The sequence below is a fragment of the Periplaneta americana genome, chromosome 12, assembly GCF_040183065.1.
Source record: "Periplaneta americana isolate PAMFEO1 chromosome 12, P.americana_PAMFEO1_priV1, whole genome shotgun sequence".
In the NCBI taxonomy this organism is placed as follows: domain Eukaryota; kingdom Metazoa; phylum Arthropoda; class Insecta; order Blattodea; family Blattidae; genus Periplaneta; species Periplaneta americana.
In genome coordinates, this window is record NC_091128.1 from 158,074,903 (window position 1) to 158,097,743 (window position 22,841).

At 35.2% G+C, this 22,841-nt stretch overlaps 1 protein-coding gene across 3 annotated transcripts in view; it reads right to left on the reverse strand.

Annotated features, from left to right (window-relative positions):
* Positions 1–22,841, reverse strand: part of SPR (Sex peptide receptor) — a 1,638,905-nt gene that overhangs the window by 15,813 nt on the left and 1,600,251 nt on the right. For all 3 annotated transcript variants that reach the window (XR_011335343.1, XM_069842364.1, XM_069842363.1), the window contains one exon: positions 3,350–3,789. Coding sequence is in view for 2 of the 3 variants with exons in the window: in XM_069842364.1 (XP_069698465.1) it covers positions 3,350–3,765 (416 nt within the window). In the remaining variant the exon portion in view is untranslated. The remainder of the gene's footprint in view (positions 1–3,349; positions 3,790–22,841) is intronic.

Sequence of the window (22,841 nt, forward strand, 5' to 3'; positions counted from 1 at the left end):
GACCTATGTAATACATTATCTATAACAATGTCAAAAATGTCTGAGTAATCCCCCAAAGTAATACAATACTGGAACTAGTAAACAAATTGAAAACAACTGAATCTCCAAAAGAATAATAACTTTGATGACAATAAATATACAGAATAAAGAATAAACATCTGCGCATCTCGTGACAGGGAATCAAAACTCCTGTTTAATTTGACGTTAAAAACTGGTCATTAAGTGAATTTCCAGCCGAATAAATAAAGAATAAACTTTCCAAAGAAAGGAAGAAAGAAAGAAATGTGTTAGTTATTTATATAAATCACTCTGTAGAGTTTGTACTCTTCCTCTAGTTTTGTGATTGTATTCATATGTATTCAATCTTTTTCCTTAAGTTAACACTTGTATATGTATTTTCCTGTATGTGAATTGATCTGGTTAAGTGGAAGAGAAGTCCTGATGGCCTTAACTCTGCCAGGGAAAATAAAATTATTATTATTATTGTTATTATTAGTATTATTATTATTATTATTAATATTATTATTATTATTATTATATACTTGTAAACGGCCACATCTCCAATATAAAAAGCAAGAAAAAAATCATATATCATCTTAAATAAATATTTTTCTTTCATATTATACTGTGTTTTTACTCTAATATGCTGATTGTTAAGTTTTGTTGGTCTGAGTACAACGATTTAAAATCAAATGTTTTTTTTTTTTTATTCTTGAACATTTTTACTTTTCAGACATGTGCCCTTTTCGAAATTGCGCATTTAATTGTAATAGAGGGATCCTGTGTACATGAAACATAGAAACATATCAGTAACATGCGTCTAGAACGTAACAAACAAAATAGGTACGGAACTATAGGGGAACAACTTAGAAAACTCCGTTGGTCTGCGCATGAGTCAATCTTAAAGAGTGACAATATACTATACACCTCCTCCTCCTTAAATGTCAGCCAATTACGAAAGAAGGCGTTACTTACGCAGAATATTTTTGCATTTTTTATACTTAATAATAACTCAAAAAGTAATAGTCAGATTCTAATAAGGAAAAAAGCATGTTGAAGAGTATTGTTTGCAGATTTATAAGATGTTTGAGTCACCACAATATAACAAATGTAAGACTTCTTAATTGAGGTTTGTTTTGTACTATTGTAGTGTGGGAAAATATGTTTTTGAAGCAGAAAAACCAATCAGCGATAAACTTTTTTCCTTGACGAGATAACTGGGTAGTTGCAGTGTATGAAATCGTCTAAAAAGATTCTACTTTATGTTGAAAAAATTCCCTTGTCAACAGAATGAGTCTACAAGATATCATCACTTGTTAAGTTTATGTCTGACTGCTCGCAGTCCGTCAAGTAGCGCGTACATAAACATTATTTATCTTCAAAACCCAACCATGCTTTAAAAATAAACTTTTATTGTTTTGATTGGTTTCATTTACTTAAAGGGAATACTAAAATCTTTAGTCAGTTGTCTCCAGTCTTTTGAATTGGATTTTTGTAACAAAAATTGGTTACCCACTTAACGTAAAGGAACGATTGTGTCGCCGCCTTCTCGCAGAATATGGAAAAGACAAGTGAAAGAAATGTGTTGATCACCTTAAAAATAACTAAGAACAATATTTTCCTATGCTAATGTAATAGACAGTGAAAATGACAGAATACTTCCGTTAGGAGAATGTTTAAAGTAGATAGATGGATTTACTGAGTAATATTATACATACAGATTTTAATATTATCATAGTTTTCTCTAAAATCCAATACACGGGTCTACTGACCGTATGTGCTTTGTACCTAAAACAAGTCCTACTTTGTAGGTTTCACCCCCCCCCACCTATGATTATATCCACTACTCTCTAAAAGAACACACATATTAAAATGAAAATGGAACACAAAACATATTATATAATATATCCTAACCTAAAACAGGCATAAAAGTGTATAGTTGGGTAGATACTATTATCCCTTCCTCAATTCATGTTACAAACTTCAACAGCTGAAGTTCTAATCTTTCTCGCCTTCAAGAGGAACAATCCAATCTTTTGTTCGTATTCTCTATTCCCCATGAGGTCAAGACATGCAAGCGAACTCCTATTCTGACTTAGCATCGAGGGTGGTAGAAATTTTCTCCGTAGATGTTCCAATTCGACAGACTGTAATAAAATATGTTTATAGGAGTCCTTTTCTCTGCAAACCGGACAAAGGCGCTCTCATGTTTAACTGATAGCAGTGATGCATCAGATGACTTGTCAATCTGTAGCGACAATGGTTCAGATTAATGGAGGGAAACTCCGCCTCCTCCTCCAGCGCAGCGGTGAGGTTTAGTAACCTCCTACAGCGGAGTTTTGGCAGTTGTTAACCTATAGAAATGCATTCCCTATACTTTGATTCATGAAAGTAACCGGGTCAACCTTTTTAGTCCATCTAAAGGAAAGACTTACAGCCGCAATCAGAAGCATAAGTGACATTAGACATCTACAAAGAATGTCAATAAATACCGCTATGGAACTCTTTCGTGTTGAAATACTACTCTCACTCACATATGGGTTAGAAATCACATGGGAATATCTATCACGCAGACAGCTACAGGAGCTCGAAAGCCTGAAACCAAGGTGCCTGAAAAGGGTGCTAGGAGTTTCAAAATTCTCTCTATCAAGATATGCATATGTCTTAGCTAGGGAAACTTTCTTGGTTGAAGACCTGAGACTGCGAATGCTACTGCCATCTACACCAGCATGTGAGGAACTGCCACGAGAGCCCCGAATGAAGAGGGACTCCATAAGTGAAAGCTTCTACAATACTGACGCCATGGTAAATAAGGAATGGATGCGAGCAGAATATGAACTGAGGCACGTAGTGACGCGTTTTGCGATCCATGGTTTCCACCATCGCATCTGCACCAGGAAGTCTTTCCACCAGGCCTGTCACGAATGTATATGTGTACTGTGTAGTGAACAGTGTGACACTTACCATGCCTTGTATTGTAACAAGAGATCAGTATCGCTGATTGGATTTTGTACAAACTAGAGTCAGTGTAGTGTACAGTGTGACAGTGCACATCTCAACAAACTTCTAGACTAGAGTCATATGGACTTTTGCCCATTGGACGCTTTACATTTTATTATTATTATACTTTGATTCATAGTGTCTGACAGGAGATGTAAACATTACCGGCAGACAGAAGTATAATTGAACCAATGGCAGATGTCTGAAGCGTTCTACTCCCACCCAACTTCAAGACAAGCGTGGAATGAGACCTCTGCCATTGGTTGAATAGCAATTATACTTCTCTCTTCTGCCGGCAATGTTTACATCTCCTGTCAGACATTATGGAGTAATACAGCGTGACCATTACCGCTGCACGGCGAGCGCCAGCGTGAGCCAGATGGAGGCGGTGTGGAACATGGCGGGGATGACCTCGTTCATGATGTTCCAGGCGTAGCAGGCGCCCACTGGCGACAGCGGCTTGTAGTGGTTGCCGAACGTGTACATGTAGAAGAGCCAGGGTGCGGGGAAGAGCAGCGTGAACATGTCGGACAGCGCCATGGCCATGAGCACGGCGTTGGTGGGCGTGCGCATGTGCCGCTTGGACAGCACCACCACGATCAGCGTGTTGGCGATGATGGTGACCACCAGCAGGAAGGGCACCACGTAGCCGTACATGGGCTGCGCGTAGCGGATGGGCAGCTCGCACGTCACGTTCAGGTACAGCACGCGGCTCCAGTTGGTGGCGTTGCTGCCCTCCCAGAAGTTCATGCAGCCGCCCGTCATCTTACTGCGGCCGCCTCACCATCGCTGTGGTCAACATCACACACTGTTAGGCCCAATTGTATAAAACTCCCTGACTAAAGATCAATTTTGATCGAAGATAGCTTAACGGAGGGGATAATATTTCAGAACAAGCTTTCAGAACTTTACTTGGAATTTCATCATATCCAGAGGAATATTTTGTTTTTAGTTGTTTTATCACATGCATGATTTCTGCTGCGGTAGTGGGAATAAATTTGAGACCTAAAAACTCAGTGTTAAATGCATCAGTTAGGTAACCAAGTGCAGCATCTTCTGCACAATCTTGAATGTTTAAGTTCTGAATAATATTTATATAGAAGTCGTTAAAATGATTTGCAATTGATTTTGGGTTATCTATTTTACTATCATTGATTTTAATGCAAGTAATATTTTCACTCTTTGAATATCGATTAGTTTCATTTTTAATAATATCCCAAATAGTTTTAATCTTATTATCTGAATTTTGTATTTTTTCATTCAGATACATTTTCTTTGCATCTTTTATAACTTTTGTTAAAGTTTTACAGTAATTCTTGTAGTAATTAAGAACATGAGGATCATCACTATTCCTACTCATTAAATATAGATTCCTTTTTCTAGCACATGATATTTTAATTCCCTGAGTTATCCACGTGTTTTTACTTTTACATTTTTTCACCACCTTGACTGGAAAACATTCATTGAAATAATTCGTAAATGTAGTGAAAAATGCATTAAATTTAGTATTAATATCAATGGTATCGGTACTATATACATTTTCCCAAGATTCATTTTGTAGACATGTATTTAAATGATGAAGAGATTCAGCATTTATAATCCTTTTTTTTATTTTTAGATTAACACTTTGGAATTTTTCACTCATATTGAAAACACTTAGAATTTGTGCATCGTGATCAGACAGGCCATTGACTAATGGTACTGTTGAATAGGAATTCAATCTACTTTTATCTATAAATATATTATCAATGGCAGTACTACTTCCAGCTTGTGTTCTGGTTGGAAAACTTACTGTGTGACTAAGATTATAAGTTTCAAGAAGTGAGTTTAATTTTCTTTTACGTGAGCTTTCTGATAGATAATCTATGTTTATGTCACCACAGATTACAAATTCGGTATGTGGTTTATAAAGTCTTTTCAATAATGAATCTAAGTTAGTTGTAAATTTCTTATAATCTCCCATTGGCGCCCTATAAACACATAAGATAATTAAATTTGATATCTCATAACCAATTTGTATTCCACAGATTTCAATATCTTGTTCAAGGCAAAAATCAGATATATCAATTTTACTAAATAATAGATCCTCTCTGATAAAAATACAGGCACCCCCTTTTTGGAAGACATGTCTACAGAAATGGGAACCTAATACATATCCATGTAAAGACAGTTGTAGTATTTCCTGTTGCTTCATATGATGTTCAGTTATACATAATATCTGAGGTTTATGCTTTTGAGTTGCTAAAGAAGTGATCAATTCATCAGTTTTTTGTTTTAGTCCCCTAATATTTTGATGAAAAATAGTGAAGTTACTGTGTTCATTACTAGAAACATCAGAGCATTTACAATTTAGTTGAACTTGTTTCAAACACCTTACCGGTGGGAGGTGACTTGGCTAAGGCATTTGATTGTGTAGACCATAGTATAGTAGTAAAAAAATTGAAGTTTTATGGCATTAAAGATGAGATGTTGGGTTGGTTTACATCGTACTTATCAAATAGAAAACAAAAAGTAGAAATAAATGTACCAAATAGTCATAAAGTTACTTATTCAGAATTTAGAAATATTAAACATGGTGTTCCGCAGGGGTCAATTTTAGGTCCATTGTTGTTTCTAGTTTATATTAATGATTTAGCCTTGACCATAAACAATTCATCCCATGTAATTTTATTTGCAGATGATACAAGTGTAATTATTTCAAGCAAACAATACGATCATTTTATAAACACTTCTAATACAGTGCTGAATCTAATGAATGAATGGTTCCATGCAAATAAACTAGCACTTAATGTTGATAAAACCAGTGCAGTCAAATTTAGTACACACAATAGTGCTCAGGTTTCCTACAGTATTCGATTAAATGGAACTCATCTCAAAGAATCTATAAGCACAAAGTTTCTTGGTTTAGAATTAGATAATCACTTGAACTGGAAAACGCATATATAGAATGTATTACTCGTAAATTGAGCTCTGCCTGTTATGCATTAAGATCCTTATCTACTATTGGTGATATAAACTTACTTAAAATGTCATACTTTGCATATTTTCACTCTGTAATGAAATATGGATTAATACTCTGGGGTAACTCGTCTGAAGCTAAACACGTTTTTGTTTTACAAAAGAAAGCTATAAGAATAATGGCCGGTGTGCATAAAAGGACCTCATGTAAAAATATTTTCCGAAACTTAGAAATCTTGACTTTACCTTGTGAATTCATTCTTTCCCTAATGATGCTGTATATTAAGAACCAAGATAAATTCAGTACTAATCAAGACATTCATCATTTTAATACAAGACATAAATCAGATCTTCATCTACCCTCTGTTAGTCTAAGCTGTTTTAAAAAAGGAGTTCGCTATTCATGTATAACAGTCTTCAATGCACTGCCTAATTATCTTAAAGATTTGAAGAACAACGAGAAAAGGTTCAGAAAAGAATTAACCAAATTTCTACATACTCATACCTTCTACACAATTGATGAATTGTTTATGCTTGTGAATTGAATTATTCTACTTAAATGACATGTACAATTTTATATAGCTCAACTAAAATATGTTTTTATATTGACTTAATCTGTTTACTATGTATTGTATTTTTTGTTTAGCATAACTGATGAATTGTATGTACTGTAAATTGAATAGTATACTGTATAGGTCAACTGATGAATTGTTTAAGCTTATAAATTGAATTAATCTACTTCATATGAATTGTATAGCTTAACGAAAATAAGTTTGTAAATTGAACTAATTTGATTGTATATGTTTGTATAGTTTGGCTGATGAATTGTATATGTTCTTAAAATGATTACTAGTCTGTGTAGCTCTACTGATGAATTGTATATAGGCCTACTGTAAATTGAATGGTAATATGTATAGCTCAACTGATGAATTGTTTATGATTATAAATTGAATTAATCTACTTGATATTAATTGCACAAATTTGTATAGCTTAATGAAAGTATGCTACTTTGTATTGTATATATTTGTATAGATTTGGCCGATGAATTGTATATGCCTTAAATTGAATAGTAATCTATATAGCTCTACTGATAAATTGTTTGTGTTTGTAATTTGAAGTAGTTTGCATGATATGTATTATCAATTTCTGTATATCACAACTGGTTGAATTGTTTATGCCTTAAATTTAATTAAATTGTTTTGTATTATAATATAGCTCAACTTATGAATGATCGTTTGCGTTTGTAAATTTAATAATCTGATTGGCTATGTATTGTATACTTTTAGTAGAGCCATCGATGTTGGTCAGTCGACAGACTCGCTGGGCTGCTGATCCGGAGCTGCGTTCGGGCTTGGGTTGGATCCCCCTTTGGACTTTGGTTTCTTCGGAGGTTTTCCCCAGCCGTGGGACTGAAGCCGGATGGTCTATGGCGAATCCTTGGCATCAACCCCTTTGATTTGATTACCTGGTTGGGTTTTTCCGAGGTTTCCCCCACCGAAAAGGCAAATGCCGGGTAATATTTTGGCGAATCCTCGGACCTCATCTCATCTCACTACATCTCGCCAAAATGTAAAAAAATGTAAAAAAATTGTACAAAATTGTAAAAATTGTAGAAAATTACTAAATTGTAAAACTATAAAAATTTGTAAAAATTGTAATTGTAATATTGTAAAATGTTGACATGTTCCACATCTTAAAGCTTCATTGCTCATGTAAGATCTATGGAATAAAATAAATGAATGAATGAATGAACCGAGTTCAGACACTTCTTCTATTGAATAAATTCAAGGGAAAAATTGTTCCGGGGCCGGGTATCGATCCCGGGACCTCTGGTTCCCGGGATCGATACCCGGTCCCGGAACAATTTTTCCCTTGAAATTATTCAAATCTGCTTTACAGGGAGCTTTGCCTGAAAAACTAGATTTACATAATATATACGTTACTGTGTACGTTAACAGAAAACCACAATTCCAAGTCACACAGAGATTGTGTGCACTCGATGTGAGTCTCTGGCGTTTCGTCAGCCCACGCGAGTTGTTTGGATATAAAGGGAAAAGTTGAGACGGTGTCGGGTGGAGTTTCCGGGTAGCTCAGTTGGCAGAGCGCTGGTACGTTCAACCAGAGGTCCCGGGATCCATACCCGGCCCCGGAACAATTTTTCCCTTGAAATTATTCAAATCTGCTTTACAGGGAGCTTTACCTGAAAGACTAGATTTGCATAATATATACGTCACTGTGTACGTTAACAGAAAACCACAATTCCAAGTCACACAGAGATTGTGTGCACTCGATGTGGGTCTCTGGCGTTTCGTCAGCCCACGCGAGTTGTGTGGATATAAAGGGAAAAGTTGAGACGGTGTCGGGTGGAGTTCCCGGGTAGCTCAGTTGGCAGAGCGCTGGTACGTTCAACCAAAGGTCTCGGTATCGATACCCGGCCCCGGAACAATTTTTCCCTTGAAATTATTCAAATCTGCTTTACAGGGAGCTTTACCTAAAAGACTAGATTTGCACTTCTTCTATTGTATAAAACTTTTCTGCGATCAAATTACCCAGGTTCAAATGCAATCTAAGTTCACGTGAAAAGGACTTGGCAACATCGCATAAACAGGTGAAGTATGTGATGCGCGGGCCAGTTGTACAGGTTTGTTCAGTGTAGCCAATTTAGCGACTTTAACTCTTTTTCGACGACAATTGCTTTTAACTTTTCTGTTGCTTAAATAGGGATTTAGTGACATTTTTAGCGCCTCATAGAGACAAAATTTAATCTTTCTTTGTTGATAATAAGAAAACTAGCGACTTTCCAACTACTTTTTGGCGACTTTCCGCAAACTCTGTTCGAGACACTGGTTTGTTTTGTGCAATGTAAATAATGGCGGACAATAAGAAGAAGGTTGACTGTTCTCCAAGTTGTTATCATGTTATGGTGTTTGATACTGCTAAACATAATAAAGCTTTATAAAACAACAATTTTCGTTTAGTAATACAGTTAATTGAAAATTTATGAATGTACTTATCATATCCATTAATAATTAGGCCTAATTGTTGTCATAAACATAATATAATTATAGGTTATGTTATTTGATACTGCTGAACACGATAAAGCCTTATAAAATATAAGAATGTTTGTGTATTAAGGCAAGAAATTGAAAAAAAAATATATATATATATAATGGTTATTTTTCTTGCACAATCTGCCACTCATATACTTCAAACAGAAAAGAAATAACTGAACTTGGATCATCTAATTTAATCGGAGAAATTTCTTCAGTCAAAGTTGACTTTAGTTTAATACAAATTAATCTCAGATCAGACTTTATACAACATAAAATTCCAAGTTCAGCTAGAACGAGGATCAATTTAACCTCTGATCTAAGATTAAATGGTTTATATAATCGGCACTAAATCAACCTACCAAACTACCCTAGCAGGGGAGTATGCAAGGGGGGGGGGTTACAGGGTTTAAAACCCCTTGAACTTTTTGAAAAATGACATTTGAATTTGAGCATTTTTTATCCATAATTATTGTTTTCCTTTCTCTAATTTTTCACTGTCAGAGTAACAAAATCTACATCGACATCGGCATATCCTACCCCGCCTTCAATATAATCCCTGTGCTTGGTGTTGCGGCACGTTCGAATTATAACAATGCTATCTTTACTATAGAGAGACCTACCGCCTAGTTCCGACCTTGTAATAAAAATAATACTAACACAATATGAAATTTAACTTGCTGTGGGACATATTGAAGAGGTTGTCTTGACAATTCTGCAGGGCAGATGTTAAATATTGTGCATTGTCGATTTTAAACTCATTTTAAGACCGGTATTCACCCGTTCGTTGAAGTTCTGACTTTATTGTGAATAATAATAATAATAATAATAATAATAATAATAATAATAATAAACAAGATTTAAAATATGAATGATAAAATTGTAAACAATTTTAATAATGACCTCCAATGACAAAATTCTGAGTACGCCATTGTATTCAAGTAAGAAATAAAATAAAAATAAAATAAGGAACGGAATAAAAATTGAAAAACTCAAGTTAAATAAAGATAAAACTCAAATATGAGCGAATCAAATGACATCCAACATAAAAAAATGAATTGAAAAAGAATGATTAAAAACCGAAAAAAAAAACACAAATGACAATTTATGGGTAAGCGCTTACTAACTGGAACAGGATGAATTTTTATTCAAGTGAAAACAAAATATATGATTATCTTATGACCAAAAGATAGTATTTAATGGAAATACAACATTTAAAATATTAATGATAAAATTGTAAACAAATTTTAATAATTGAGAAAATTGTGTGTACGCCACTGTATCCAAGTAAGAAATAAAATAAAAGTAAAATAAGAAACGGAATAGAAATTGAAAAAAAAAAAATCAAATTAATTGAAAATAAAACTCAAATAAAAGCGAATTAAATCGAACCTAAGATTTAAAAAATGAATTGAAAACGGACGAGTAAAGAACCGAAAAAAAAGACACAAATGACAATTTAAGGATACGAGCTCACTAACTGGAACAAATTCCTCCGACGCGTTTGGATTTTTATTACAGTGAAAACAAAGTATATGATTATGTCTCGGGACCAAAATATTATATATAATGGATTTATAAAAATTCGACATTTATCTTCTCAAAAGGTGGAAAAATTCAAATACCCTGGAGCAAGAGTAACAAACATAAATTACACTCGAGGGGAAATTAAACACAGAATAAATGAGGAGCTGATTTTCAAAACGTCTCTTGTCCACCTGATAGCGATAATAAACTTCATGTGTCCGTGCATTCTACAGATATATCTCTACATAGAACTATCATGATTTGGTTTCAGAACGCACTCTAAACCACTAAAGTCTGGAGTTAAAAGCGACTGTTGGAATCAAACTGATTCTTGTCCACAGCAAAATTGCGACAAAATATTAGTTCAACTTTGGAATCAAAGATTTGATTCTAAATGCACCCAACCTCTTTGGTCTCATGAATTCTCTTGCCTAACTGGCAAGATATTTTAGACCTGAGAATGTTTTTCGTGATTTCCCACAAAGTTACGGGAGTGGACAAGGATTGTTTTGAAAATAAGGTCCTCAAATGTGAGAACTGCCTGCTATTATTCTGTTGAGAAGCTTTTGTCATTCCAATCTGCTGTCAAAAAATCTGAAAGTTAGAATTTATAAAACAGTTATATTACCGTTTGTTCTGTAGGGTTGTGAAACTTGGACTCTCACTTTGAGAGAGGAACAGAGATTAAAGGTGTTTGAGAATAAGGTTCTTAGGAAAATATTTGGAGTTAAGAGGGATGAAGTTATAGGAGAATGGAGAAAGTTACACAATGCAGAACTGCACGCATTTTATTCTTCACCTGACATAATTAGGAACATTAAATACAGACGTTTGAGATGGGCAGGGCATGTAGCACGTATGGGTGAATCCAGAAATGCATATAGAGTGTTAGTTGGGAGGCCGGAGGGAAAAGACCTTTGGGGTGGCCGAGACGTAGGTGGAAGGATAATATTAAAATGGATTTGAGGGAGATGGGATATGATGATAGAGACTGGATTGATCTTGAACAGGATAGGAACCGATGGCGGGCTTATGTGAGGGCGGCAATGAACCTCCGGGTTCCTTAAAAGCTTTGTAAGTAAATAGTGTAATATGTGGCTAGTAAGCGATGTATGCAATGGAGGGGGAAAGGAACTGGCCACTCTACTGCAATACCAATACTGGACAGTTGATTAAACAACAATAATTTTTTGCTTTGTGATTGGAGTTGTTCCTATGTACGATACCTTCACAGTTGATGTCTTTTTGGGCTCAACCCAAGTTTTTTATTCAATATCATAGTTTCTTCATTCCACTATATTTTCTATCTCCTCCTTATCCCTATCTCTGCCTTCTTAGCGACATCGTGCAGTTAATTGCCCTCGCTGTGCATTAGTTTTCGCGACACCCGTTGGCCAAGGCGTTTCTCGGCATGCAAATGCGGTGACATGTTTTGTCAGTGGCCGGTTCATAAATCGGTGGTTGGGTCCCCGCCACTTTTTCAAAGTCTTGTTAACACACGATGACACGACTTGAAGCTGCAAGCAATTTGTTTACGACAGGGGTGTCCAACAAGCACGCATGCTAATTACAAATGTCACCGCTAACCTTATATAAGTGTAAAGCATTTTGAGGTGTGCAATTGGGGCCACGTTTTCTTATTCTCTGATATGAGTAAGATCTATTTCAAATTGTCTCGTTTCAAAACTAAATTAAGAAAAATAACGCAGTTGTTTCAATTTTTCTTGAAATTAAGTCTAATGTTTTGTCAGCCATTTTAAAATTCTTCATTTTCCTATGAACATTTAAATCTCTTCTCGTAGCTATATTTGTTTCTAAAGTACACCGTGTCCCAAAAGGTACTTTACAACTTTGACGTGTTGTAATTCGGTCTGTAATTGACACAGAAGAACAAACCATGGTTTATTTGATTCACCAACTCTTGAAGTTTTTTTCTGTTTTTGTTTTGTTAATCCACTTCAACATGCGCAGCTCTGGTGGCGCGTACAACGTCAAGGCGAAATTCCAACTCTGTCCATACTCTCCTTAGTATATCGATGTCAACTGGGGCAATGGCAGCTCTTATTCTAGCCTTTAAATCATCAAGGTCAATCACACGAGTTCTATAGACTTTTTCTTTGACAAACCCCCACAAAAAGAAGTCCAGGGGTGTCAAGTCTGGGGATCTGGGAGGCCACGCAATTGGACCTCCCCTTCCGATCCAATGTGCGGGGAATGTGTTGTCCAGGGTCCGTCTCACTTCTAATGCCCAATGTGGTGGTGCACCATCTTGTTGAAAGAAGACTGTTGGTTGAAGCTCAAACAGTTGTGGTATCGCATACAGCTCCAACATGTCTTTGTAAGTTGTTGCATTAACCGTTTGTTCAGCAAAAAAGAATGGCCCTATAATGCGGGCAAGCATCACACAACACCAGACATTGACTTTGGGACTGTCACGAATCACCTCCCTTACCATATGTGGATTGGTTGAGCCCCAGATTCTTACATTATGTGTGTTGACCTTACCGCACACATGGAAAGTTGATTCATCCGAAAATGCCACTTTGTTCAGAAAATTGTTATCATCATCAATTCTTGTTATAATCATCTTGAATTGCGTGGCCTCTCAGAACCCCAGACTTGACATCCCTGGACTTCTTTTTGTGGGGGTTTGTCAAAGACAAAGTCTATAGAACTGGTGTGATTGACCTTGATGATTTGAAGGCTAGAATAAGAGCTGCCATTGCCTCAGTTGACATCGATATGCTAAGGAGAGTATGGACAGAGTTGGAATTTCGCCTTGACGTTGTACGCGCCACCAGAGCTGCGCATGTTGAAGTGGATTAACAAAACAAAAACAGAAAAAAAAAACTTCAAGAGTTGGTGAATCAAATAAACCATGGTTTGTTCCTCTATGTCAATTACAGACCGAATTACAACACATCAAAATTGTAAAGTACCTTTTGGGACACGGTGTACTATTTATGCCTTTTTTATATAGCCAACATCCACAAATACTATTACTATTTAATACGAGAAAAATCCGTACCGGCACCGGGAATCGAAACCAGGACCTCTCAGCTCTGCGCGCTGAGCGCTCTTTTGAACTGAGCTATGCCGGGACACGATACACGGCGTCGGCCGAACTCCTCTCGTAATGTTTTACGGCCTTACTACCTGCATTTGAGACGATACACGTCATATATGCAGGAGCGCATATTTAAATGACTCTGTGGCCATATTCAACATCAGTTTGTGACAACTGCTAACAGTTAATACAGCACATATTCATTTTGTATGAGGTCTCGCCCACCTCATTGAATATTACACGACTACTATGAAGTAGCCAATGTGTATTATTACTATTTAATACGAGAAAAATCCGTAAGGCCGTAAAAAGCATTACGAGAGGGGTTCGACCGGCGCCGTGAATCGTGTCCCGGCATAGCTCAGTTGGAAAGAGCGCTCAGCGCGCAGATCTGAGAGGTTCTGGGTTCGATTCCCGGTGCCGGTACTGATTTTTCTCGTATTAAATAGTAATAATACAAATTGGCTACTTCAGAGTAGTCGTGTAATATTCAATGAGGTGGGCGAGACCTCATACATAATGAATATGTGATGTATCCACACATACTTCTGAAGTTCTTAAACACAGTTGAATTAACTTAATTGTTAGCCAAGTTTCACAAACACACGAGAGCCAAAAAGATGACTTTACGAATGTGTGTCATACAATGTTATTTCTAAGATAGCACAAAATTTACATTAAATAAAATATATTTCAAGTTGGAGAGGTTATAAGATCACAATGACCACCTCTGTGGTGTAGGGGTCAGCATGGTGGTCTCTTACGCAGAGGGCCCGGGTTCGATTCCCGGTCGGGTTGAATTTCCTGGTTGAGGTTTTTCACGGTTTTCCCTCAACCGTACGGCAAATGCCAGGAAATTCGGGCCACAACATCCCTGAATATCACTTCATTCATCACCAAAATCACATTCATAACAAATCAGTAATATATCTACAGACGCCATCTAGTTCGCAACAATAGAACCAGTCTCAAAAATAGTACCTTCGGATTTCATACAAAAGATTAACTCGCGATATGACCAGAGATGTTAAAGCGAGTACAAAAAAAAAAAAAAAAAAAAAAAAGATCACAATGTCATGGCCATCTAAACTCAGAACCATTAAGTAAGTATACATGGAACGGCAGGCTATTTTATACATGTTTACGATTCCATGGCCATCTGAACTGACCATGTAATCTACAATCAAACTAAAACCAAATTAAACGGAACTAAATCTAAATTAAAAAAACAAAATCAAACTGAAACGAAACCGAACTAAAATTGAAACTACACAAAGACCAAAAATAAGCTAAATTAAGATCAAGCTAAACTGAAATAAATCAAGCTAATAATTATGTTGAGACATTACTGAACTAAATTAAACTAATCTAATTGAACTACCCCAAAACTTGAAGGAATTTAGAGCATACTAAACCTAAGGGAAGGTAACTCCTACATAATGCAATCTTCAAAAGTTTACTCCAACCGAACTTGAGTTGGTTACACTTTCCATCAGATAAGTGATATTTACGATATGGGACGCTCTTGCTATCGATATTTCCCTGAAGCTGAACTTGTAAGAAGTTCCATAACTTTCTGGACATCCTCCTCGCGAGAGCCCATCTTGTGTCATCATACTAACTGTTAATGTGTTGGTAAGACACGTGACGTTACCTTAGCCGGGGGCGGGGGATTGGAAGACGAGGGTTGTCTCCAGTTTGATGGATGGAGCGGCTAGAATGATAGATCAGTCCACTTTGGCTGAATTGCTGGTTCCATCCCTGTGATATGATGCAAATGTGCTGTTGCCATGGAGATAATGTAACACTCTTGCATTGTTTTTTCCATTAAAGGCCATCAATTTTATACTTTTAATTAGAGACGTGCATAGAAAAATATTGTCTTTATTTTAAAGAGTAATGACTGAAAGAAACCTGTTGGGTTTTATGAGATGAAAGCTATGCGGTTCCTGTTATGTTTTAATGCTTATTTCAGAATTCAGTAATATCATTTACGTCCAAGATAAAATTAAACGTGTAATATCAATATGAACGAAGGTCGTCACTGACGTAAGACAACACACAAGCATACAAAGTAAACCAGTGTTTACCCCCGTGGTGGTCAACGTGTAGGTGTGCGAGGATGAATATTATTTACGAACTTCCACTGCTCGCGTAATATAGAACGTACCTGGGAACCCAACGTACCGGAAACGAAGCAATCTATCGGAATCCAATCAATCAACCAAATGAATCTAACCAGCCTATCGAAACTAAATTACGATCCGAAACCAATCAACCAACAGAAATAAATAAACAAATAAATAAATAAATAAATAAATAAATAAATAAATAAATAAATAAATAAATAAATAAATAAATAAATAAATAAATAAATAAATAAATAAATAAATAAATAAATAAATAAATAAATAAATAAATAAATCAATCAATCAATGAAAACCAATAAACTAACCAACCTACCGAAACTAATTAGCCACCAAAAAGTAATTAATTAACCAACCAAAGCCAAACCAACAGAAACAAATCAACCAGCCGACCGACCGACCAAACAACCAACCAATCAATCAATCAATATCAGCCAAACGAAATCAATAAACCAACCGATACCAATGAACCAACCAATATAAACCAACCAACCAGATAATCAACCAGCGAACAAATAAATAAATAAATAAATAAATAAATAAATAAATAAATAAATAAATAAATAAATAAATAAATAAATAAATAAATAAATAAACAAACAAATAAATAAACAAATAAACACATAAATAAATAAATAAACACATAAATAAATAAATAAACAAACAAACAAATAAATAAATAAACAAATAAACACATAAATAAATAAACAAACAAACACATAAATAAATAAGTAAATAAATAAATAAACACATAAATAAATAAATAAACACACAAATAAATAAATAAATAAATAAATAAACAAACAAACAAATAAATGAACACATAAATAAATAAATAAATGAGTGAATGAATGAATAAGTAAGTAAGTGAGTGAGTGAATGAGTGAGTGAGTCAATGAATGAATAAATAAGTAAGTAAATGAATGAATAAGTAAGTGAATGAGTGAGTGAATGAATGAATAAATAAGTAAGTGAATGAATGAATGAATGAATGCATAAGTAAGTGAGTGAATGAATAAGTAAGTGAGTGAATGAATAAATAAGTAAATGAATGAATGAATAAATAAGTAAATGAATGAATGAATAAGTGAGTGAATGAATAAATAAGTAAGTAAATGAATGAATGAATGAATAAGTAAATGAATGAATAAGTAAGTGAGTGAATGAATAAATAAGTAAGTAAATGAATGAATAAATAAATAAATGAGTAAATGAATTGAATAAGTAAGTGAGTGAGTGAGTGAGTGAATGAATGAATAAGTAAGTGAGTGAGTGAGTGAGTGAATGAATGAATGAATAAATAAATAAATAAATAAATAGATCGGAAGCAATTAACCAACCGAAACCAATAGATCAACCAACAATCAACCGAAACGAATCAATCAACCAATGGAAACCAACCAACCAACCAACCAACCAACCAACCAACCAACCAACCAACCAACCAACCGAAAACAATTATTTAATTGAAATCAAACGAAACCAATTAACTGACGGAAACAAATAAATAAAAAAGATAAATAAATAAACAACTAAATAAATAAATAAAAAAATAAAAAAAATCAACAAGCCAACCAACTTAACACATTCTGCCAATCAACTCGGAGAAAGCTGCAAAAATGACTTTAGAGATCTGAGAGTTGAAGGGCACTGGCTGGAGAGATCCATTTCACGTAATACGATCGGGTCGCTATCATTGCTGCAGTATTAACTTGCAGAAATCTGTAATAACTGGGTGCAGCCGAAGTTGGCCTTAAACTATGAATGCATTAGACTGCGTGAAATTAAAACGAAAAATTTTAACAATACAAAATCATCAAGAGCTGAATTATTACTTACTTCCTTCAGTAATCTAACTGACATGTAACCCTGTAGAGGCGCTAGTGGAGTACATATTGTGTTCCGGCCCTCAAAGATTTCACCGTGTTTAGTTGCGGGCACCTCACCATAAGTTCTATAGAATGTAAGAGAGGAGCAATAGCGTGGGAACGCCAGGTGAACACCTGCGGGGCAGAAAACACAGCCCTAGGGACACCGCGCATATTGCCCTTTCCTCCAGGCCATAGTATAGCACTGAATGCTATCTCTAAAACTTAATTTCCACTATAGTTGATGCAGCGTTGCTTAATGCAATGAAAATATAGTAAGTTAATCATCACGGACATCGACGCCTGTATCCCCGGCGAAAAGCTCAGATGTTCGTGAAAATGATATTGCGCATTGAGCCATGTTGATGACGTCACGTGGTGGTATATGCAAATGGCGAATTTGCATAATTCTTGTAAGCAACAACAGAGCGCCCTCATGGATATGCATCCCGCCGGACTCCTTGCCGCTCTGTCGGTTATCGAGGGCGTTTAATATTCCAAGCAGATCGGGTGTGACGAGCCAAGTGGCGTGTTTCGAACTAGGAGCGTTTGATCCGAACGCTACGCCGTGATAGATCAGGTCAAAATCAACCTCCGTAAACATTTCAGCCAGCTTTATGACTGTATCGTTTCTAAGCTCAGAAAACTAGTGGCTTGTGCAGCAAATGCTGCAAACTAAGTTCATTAGGCGTTCAAATAAACATTTTTCAGATTTATTTTCAATGAAAAATACCAGACATTTTGAAAGTTATTTGCTTCCATGATAATGAAAGATACTCCCTCTGAATGGTTTTTTATGCCAAATTTCAATTTTTAGTTTGAAAGCGAGAACGCATGTAACAATGTCAGGACGATCAGTCGGTTTTTTATATGGGAGTAACGCAGTACTATTTCAGGTCATTGTGGATTGTAGGTGAAAGTTAAAAAAAAAAGTCAGGTTTGCTATGCTTTCGAACAACTGACATTGCATCTTGGTATAGCTGCTGCATGTTTCGTAAACTACCTTGAAATGTAGAGAGTAAAATAATTTTATCCTGCTAAGAGATCTTGCTGAAATCATCGGGAGACTACAAAATCTTGTAGGCCTCTTATTTTATCAGTAAGTAATATATTTTCGTCTTTCCTTAGGAACTCTAATTTTTGCGCTCTCTGGAGCCAATATTGAAGAGAACCACGCATATAAATATCTACACCACACCGCCATAAAGTATATGAAAAAGACCCAACCCCACTTGATTAATAACTATAAAAATATTTGATTTTTAATAACAATATTATCTTACGTAAGTTTTATAGTTTTCAGTAACATATAGCCGCCACTCAGTAAAATATAGAAATCAAGATCTAATTTAAGATATTTTCTACATCTACTTATATAACCCCAAAACGTTTCACTTTCGTATCATCAATATAGCATTAATATGTATAATTAATGGAAAACAGTCACATCATAGCATTAACTATAATAATATTTCATTTCTAATGGTAATAATGTCATCAAACCACCTCAAGTTTTGTAGATTTTAATACCCAATACACAGCTGTACTCAGAAAATTACACACCACAGAATCAGACCTGTAAATTATTTTTAGCAAGTCTTGAAGTTTTTAATGGGAAATGCCTGTTATTATTCGGTTGAGAAGCTTTTGTCATCCAGTCTGCTCTCAAAAAAAAATCTGAAAGTTAGAATTTATAAAACAGTTATATTACCGGTTGTTCTGTATGGTTGTGAAACTTGAACTCTTACTTTGAGAGAGGAACAGAGATTAAGGGTGTATGAGAATTAGGTTCTCAGGAAAATATTTGGAGCTAAGAGGGATGAAGTTACAGGAGAATGGAGAAAGTTACACAACGCAGAACTGCACACATTGTATTCTTCACCTGACATAATTAGGAACATTAATCCAGACGTCTGAGATGGGCAGGGCATGTAGCACGTATGGGCGAATCCAGAAATGCATATAGTGTGTTAGTTGGGTGGCCGGAGGGGAAACGACCTTTGGGGAGGCCGAGACGTAGGTGAGACGATAATATTAAAATGTATTTGAGGGAGGTGGGATATGATGGTAGGGACTGGATTAATCTTGCACAGGATAGGGACCGATGGCGGGCTTAAAAGCTATTTGTGAGTAAGTAGATAAGTAAGTAAATAAGTGAGTAAGTAAATAAGTAGGTAAATAACTAAGTAGGTAAGTAAATAAGTAGCTAAGTAAGTAAGATGTAAGTAAGTAAATGGGTAAGTAAGTAAGTAAATAAGTAAGTAGGTAAGTAAGTAAATAAGTAAGTAGGTAAGTAAGTAAATAAGTATGTAAATAAGTGAGGAGGTAAGTAAATAAGTAAGTAGTTTAAGTAAATAAGTAAGTTAGAAGTAAGTAAATAAGTATGTAAGTAAGTAACTAAGTAGGTAAGTGAATAAGTAGCTGAGTAAGTAAAGAAGTAAGTAAAAAGTAAGTAAATAAGTAAGGAAATAAGTAAGTAAATAAGTAAGGAGGTAAGTAAGTAAATAAGTAAGTAGGTAAGTAAGTAAATAAGTAAGTAGGTAAGTAAATAAGTGAGAAGGTAAGTAAATAAGTGGGTAAGTAAATAAGTAAGAAGGTAAGTAAATAAGTAAGTAGGTAAGTAAATAAATAAGTAAGTAGATAAGTAAATAAATAAGTAAGTAGATAAGTAAGTAAGTAAATAATTAAGTAGGTAAGTAAATAAGTAAGAAGGTAAATAAATAAGTAGGTAAGTAAGTAAATAGGTAAGTAGATAAGTAAGTAAATAAGGAAGCAGGTAAGTAAATAAATAAGTAAATAAGGAAGTAGGTAAGTAAGTAAATAAGTAGGTAATTAAGTAAATAAGTTAAGTAAAGAAATATGTAAGTAGGTATGTAAGTAAGTGAATAAATAAGTAAGTAAATAGGTGAGTAAGTAAGTAAATCAAAACGTTTCTTTGAAGAAATTTTAATCTCTCGATTTTGTATTCAATTCAATCGATTAAGTTTAATTCGTGTAATTTCACCGCCAAAAAATTTCATATTAAATAGCAGACTGAAAAAGACCTCCTTTTGAAAGTTATGTCTCCTTGATAAGATATACTGTAGCCATGATAATTAAAATTGTTAACAATTTTTTCCATTGTTATAATATTGTCAAGGCATATTTTGTTTCTAAATGGTTCATTTCCCTCGAAAGCCATAATTTTGCATTTAGCTGTAGGAATTACCGTTCTGTATTTTTTACAATATTAAATTTAGTGTATTTGCATTCAATCTTTAATTTTAGCTAAAAGAACTCGGTTGCCTGCGAAAAGGCTAGTGTCTATTTTCGTATTTCTGTTGATTCGAAAGTGATATCTTCCTACCAGAGTTTTGCAGATGTTTAGCAAAGAGCTAATGTAAAATTATAATGAATAGTGATGGAGAGACTGGATATCCCTGTCCAACTGCGGGTGTTTATCGATTGGAATTCTGAGAGTTCAGAATTAGTTTTCATAGCTTCTTTGTGTTTCGTGGATATTGTTAATGGCAGTAATGATTTGATTTGAAACTCCATCTTCTTTGAAAATATAAAATACAATGTCTCTGTTTAATCTGTTAAAAGCTTTTTTGTAATATGAAGATGTCAAATGTGTTTTTAAATTCAATTCATATCTTCTTTCGATCAGAAGTTTTAATGTGAAGTATAATCTCTAAATAATCTTCTTTTTCCAAAAACCATTTTGCTCTTCATTAAATTATTACCGCTATCATACAGTGTGTTTCAGTGGGATATTCCACTTTTCAATTAGCTGTCACCACAATCTAGTATATACAATCACGAAGCTTGAGTTGTGAGGGTACTAGGAACAATAGACAGTGCCGGTACTATTTCGCATTGTCTGTAATGGGGCGATATTAGCGACCCTAGTGGTTAGCAACTATCTATGGATGCATATTTACTACGTATTGAGTTTCGTGACTGTATATACTAGACTGTGCTATAACTCTGCGTCTATAGGTGACATTGAAATGATACAAGAAATCAAAAGTTTCTGTGGATACCGGCAGATGGCAGACTGCTTTCGACATATCTACAGTGACTGTATGTATAGACATATCGCTACAATGTTAATTGTTGTCACATAACCATTCATCTCAGAGGCAATGTAAATGATATGGCGGCAGAAAATCCTCATGTGTACCATGATAGCCTATAATATATCACTTCATTCAGAAAAAGTTGGAATGTAGTATGCAATATCTGGCCACAGGATCATTGGACCAACTTTCTTTGAAGAAATTGTAGATACTGACGTGCTTAAAAAAATTTCACAGACTTCGTGGAACAGCTAGATAATATCGAACTTATGCACACATTAGTAGCTTCTTCGAGGACCGTGTTATCTCTAAAGTTTTGTGGCCTCCAAGGTCACCAGACTTGACGCCAGCAGATTATTTTCTGTGGGACTATGGCAAGGAAAATAGTCTACAGAAACAAACCAGGAAACATCCAGGACCTCCGGACAAACATCACAGCCGAAATAAACAATATCTACGCAGACATTTTGAGGCGTGTATCTGAAAACATGGTGAAACGTGCAAAAATGTGTCTCCAGAAGGAGGGGAACATTTTCAGCAGATCTTACAACTGTAAGTTATTTTCCCAGAGATGACCTCTCATTCATACAGGGTGGGCCAAAGAAACGAGAGATTTTTAAATAGCGAACTGAAACTTTAGGTATTATATTAAATTAACTTTTATTATTGAAAATATAGAATATTGTATGCCATTTGCATATAGCTACTACTGCTTGAAAATGACATCCTTCAAATGCCCTTCAGCAACGTGTATACATTATTGTAATCGGTCTTTGAAATTTGTCATTATACTTTGCAACATTTCGACTATGATGTTCGAAAATTCTTGACGAATTGCTGGCGTCAGTTGTTGAATATTTAACGGTTTGTTTGCGCATACCTTACTCTTTAGATAACAATAATAATAATAATAATAATAATAATAATAATAATAATAATAATAATAACAATAATCTCTGGCGCTACAGCCCATGAAGGGCCCAAACCGACGGTCTCACGTCCACATGCCGAAGCAGAGGTGGACGATCATCCAAATAGAATGGAGGTATCGTGTGGTTAGCACGATGATCCCCCAGCCATTATAGCTGGCTTTCGCAACCGGATTTCGCTACCTATGATAGCTCCCCATGTGCATTACGATGTTGGGTGGGCACCGGTCCCAT